Source organism: Rhagoletis pomonella, unplaced genomic scaffold (genome assembly GCF_013731165.1).
Source record: "Rhagoletis pomonella isolate Grant_MI unplaced genomic scaffold, Rhpom_1.0 Rhpom_scaffold_15511, whole genome shotgun sequence".
In the NCBI taxonomy this organism is placed as follows: domain Eukaryota; kingdom Metazoa; phylum Arthropoda; class Insecta; order Diptera; family Tephritidae; genus Rhagoletis; species Rhagoletis pomonella.
This window is the reverse complement of record NW_023474030.1, coordinates 1-3,590: the sequence shown is the minus strand read 5'-3', so window position 1 is coordinate 3,590 and position 3,590 is coordinate 1. Positions and strand designations below refer to the sequence as shown.

Below are 3,590 nucleotides of genomic sequence, written 5' to 3'. Positions count from 1 at the left end.
CTCTTTACGTATTATTATATCCACTTGTGCATTCCCGCACACATACATACATACGCACTATAATCAAAACAAATTCTCTGTTGTTTTCGTTTCTTAACTCACCACTGCTGTGACAAAGCATAGCTTAGCCATATACTCGGCTTCATACGTAAATATTTGTACATACATACGTACGTACATTTTTACATTCTACATATTCTGCACTTTTGTACATACGTGCTATCAAAGAATATTGTCACACGAATATTATCCATAACGCGATAAGAAGTGAGTTCAAGATATCAGATATATGCAACCCAGTAGGGAAAGCTCCCGAATTGCATTGGTCTAGATAGTGATAAATAACCATTACTTTTTCAGTATTTACATAATTAGTTATATCACATTAAATATTTATACATACGTATATTTCACCACGTATATAAAAGTGAAAAGTGTTTGTGATTTTTTTTTTCTCGTACTGAAATTTTTCAAATCCATATTCCGCGGATTTAATTGGGACGCTCCGTTTTCCACGTAATAAAAAGTGCTGAACCAAAAATTAAAGCAAATATAATTTCACGTAATTTGCAAGAAACAAAAAACACAAACACCGCCACAAAATCTTAAAATTCTTTTCCTGATTTTCTGTGGCACAAAGTGCAATTTTTACTCGTTTGACATATATTTTTCTAATTTTTGCGAGCGTTATCTGGGTGGTACTCAGTAAAATTTGATAAATTTTTCTCTCAATTTTTATACGTGTGACCTTCCACAGCATTAAAAATGCCACTTGGACACAGTCCACCAAAAATGTCTGAAATCGAGATAAGGTCAAAAACTGCTTCGCAAGAAGCCACCGGTGGTAAGAGGGAACCCTCACCGCGCCCGAAATCTAAAACTTTTGACCCATCCGCGCAAAAGTTTATAGCGGAAAGTGACAGTATCATGAGATACTGTGCAAGATTCAGTGATGCACCGATCCAAGACCACACTGAATCATATCTTATGATAAAAGACAAATCACTAGATGATTGTTGGGCACGGCTTCAGTCCGCCTATGATTTGGTTTTTTCAAAGCCAGATGACAGCCTACCCGAAAACTTTAAGAGTTCGGTAGAAGGCAAGTACTTCACTTGCCTTGAATTATATGAGGTGACCAAAGCTAAAATTGCCGATCAACTGTCGTTGATTAAAGCAATCGCCGCACCGAGTCCACCACCCCGCGTGGAACACACCTCGGCAGAGGCAAACGTTTTTCTTCAAGTCCCACCTTGTGACACGGAGACATTTTACGGTGGTTACGAAGAATGGCCCGCTTTTCGTGACATGTTCACAGCGGTGTACATCAACCACCCGAAGCTCTCCCGTGCTCAAAAACTGTATCACCTCCGGTACAAAACTCAAGGAAAAGCCGGTTCCATCGTCAAGCAATACCCGCTCAGCGAAGATTACTTCGAGCTGGCCTGGGAAGCTTTACGGTCACGATACGAAAACAAACGTATCTTGGTTGACAACCAAATTAAAATTTTGATGACTTTGCCGACTATTCAATCCGAGAATAGCGAGCAACTTCAAAGGCTGCAAACATCAATTAACAACTGTCTGTCAGTTCTTAATTCCCAAGACGTCCAGACAGACAGTTGGGATCCCATATTGGTGTACATTTGCTCATCCAAATTGCCCGAAACCACACTGTCACTTTGGGAACAATCTCTCTCTTCTCGAAGAGATTTACCCTCATGGTCACAAATGGACGATTTTCTTACTTCAAGATACGAAGTAGTCGAAAGACTTAACCGGCTTCATCCAAGCCAAAATAAACAAAAACCAGTCGCTCATCAAAATGCTGCGCAAAACAGATCCTTTAACAGGACTCAAAACCTTTGTGGCAGAACCTAAGAGGGAACCAACTTGCTCTTACTGCAAGTCCCCTCATCCCATTAGAGTCTGCCCACAATTTAAGCGAATTTCGGTACCCAACCGAGTACAATTCGCAAACCAAACCAAGCTGTGCAAAAACTGCCTTGGTAATTCCCATAGCAGTAATGAGTGTCCGAGCAAGTGGTCATGTACACATTGCCAACAACGGCATCACTCCCTGCTGCACATGAACCCCATACCACAATCTCGACACTCCAGTGCGCGAGCGAATGAAACCGCCGCACAACACACTACTGCCCAGTCGACACCTCCCGCTCGACAAGCGCAGTCAAGCTCCGATTCCAGCGAGCAACCGTGCTGTTCCAAACAAGCACAAATACAATCATTGCACACCGACAATGATAGCAAAATTCTCCTTCCAACTGCCATAGTCGCAGTTGAACACGAGGGTGAATTGTTTCAACTTAGAGCCCTGATTGATTAAGGCTCACAAAGAACATTCATTTCCTCGAAAGTTCAAAAACGGTTGAAACTACCATTCGAACATTCCAAGTTCGAAATTTCCGGCATGGGTGGACATGTAGTACAAAGCTCCTCAAAGCTTTGTCCACTCACATTGGTAGCACCAAAAACCATGCAACGGATAAACACACAGGCTATCGTGTTACCTCAGCTCACGAGGCACATGCCTACATTCACCATTAGCCGCGAAAACTGTCAGCAATTCAAGATCCTTGAACTTGCTGACCCAAGCTGTCACATACCAGCTCAAACTGACATGGTAATCGGCAGCGATATACTTCCACAAATCCTGCTGGAAGGTATACAAAATATTTGCGACACTATACTTGCGCAAAAAACAATATTTGGCTGGATTCTCAGTGGTCCAATAACCGAAAATGTGGCGTCATTCTCGACACAAGTAGAAGAGTGCTCGAATGCAACTCTCAGCTCTCAGCTTCGAAAGTTTTGGGAAGAGGAGGAGATTCCACAACCTCCACAAATTTCCCCTGAAGATCAGGCTTGTGAGCATATATATGCAACAACAACGACTCGTGCCCCAAATGGTCGATACATTGTGCGACTTCCATTCAAGGAAGAATTTCCAAAAAAGCTGTCTCTGGGCCACTCTCGGTCTGCTGCACTTCAGCAGTTTTTTAGCATGGAGCGATCGCTTCAGAAAAAAGGAGACTTAGGCACAATGTATATAACAATGTGTTGCAAGAATATCTCGACCTCGGTCATATGGAGCACACGAAGCCATATGAGATAGTAGCTAATGGCAAATACTTCTCATTCTACTTGCCACACCATGCGGTCGTCAAACCAGATAAGGTAACCACCAAAGTTCGCGTGGTATTCAACGCCTCAAAAACATCTGGTTCAGGAAAATCCCTGAATGTCGTGTTGCACACTGGTCCCACACCACTGGGCCACTGGTCTGGCGAATGCACAGATTCGTGTTCAATGGCGACATTGAAAAAATGTATCGTCAAATACTCATCCATGAGGACGATAAAGATTTTCAGCGGATCTTATTTCGCACGTCGGCTGACTCCCCTGTCACCGATTTTATTTTTAAAACCGTAACGTTCGGGGTTAATTGTGCACCATACCTCGCTATCCGTACCCTGCATCAATTAGCAGATGATACGATAGCGACATTTCCCTTGGCTGCCACAATACTTAAAACCGAAACGTATGTGGATGACATCCTGTCCGGAAGT

At 42.8% G+C, this 3,590-nt stretch overlaps 1 protein-coding gene across 1 annotated transcript; it reads left to right on the top strand.

The window, feature by feature from the left end:
* Positions 1–1,825: 1,825 nt before the first annotated feature.
* On the top strand, positions 1,826–2,888 carry LOC118757225 (the record flags this gene model as incomplete). The annotated part of the gene is made up of 2 exons (XM_036491955.1): positions 1,826–2,312; positions 2,379–2,888. Coding segments are annotated over exons 1-2 (997 nt in total), but the record flags the coding sequence as incomplete, so codon positions are not given.
* Positions 2,889–3,590: the final 702 nt, after the last annotated feature.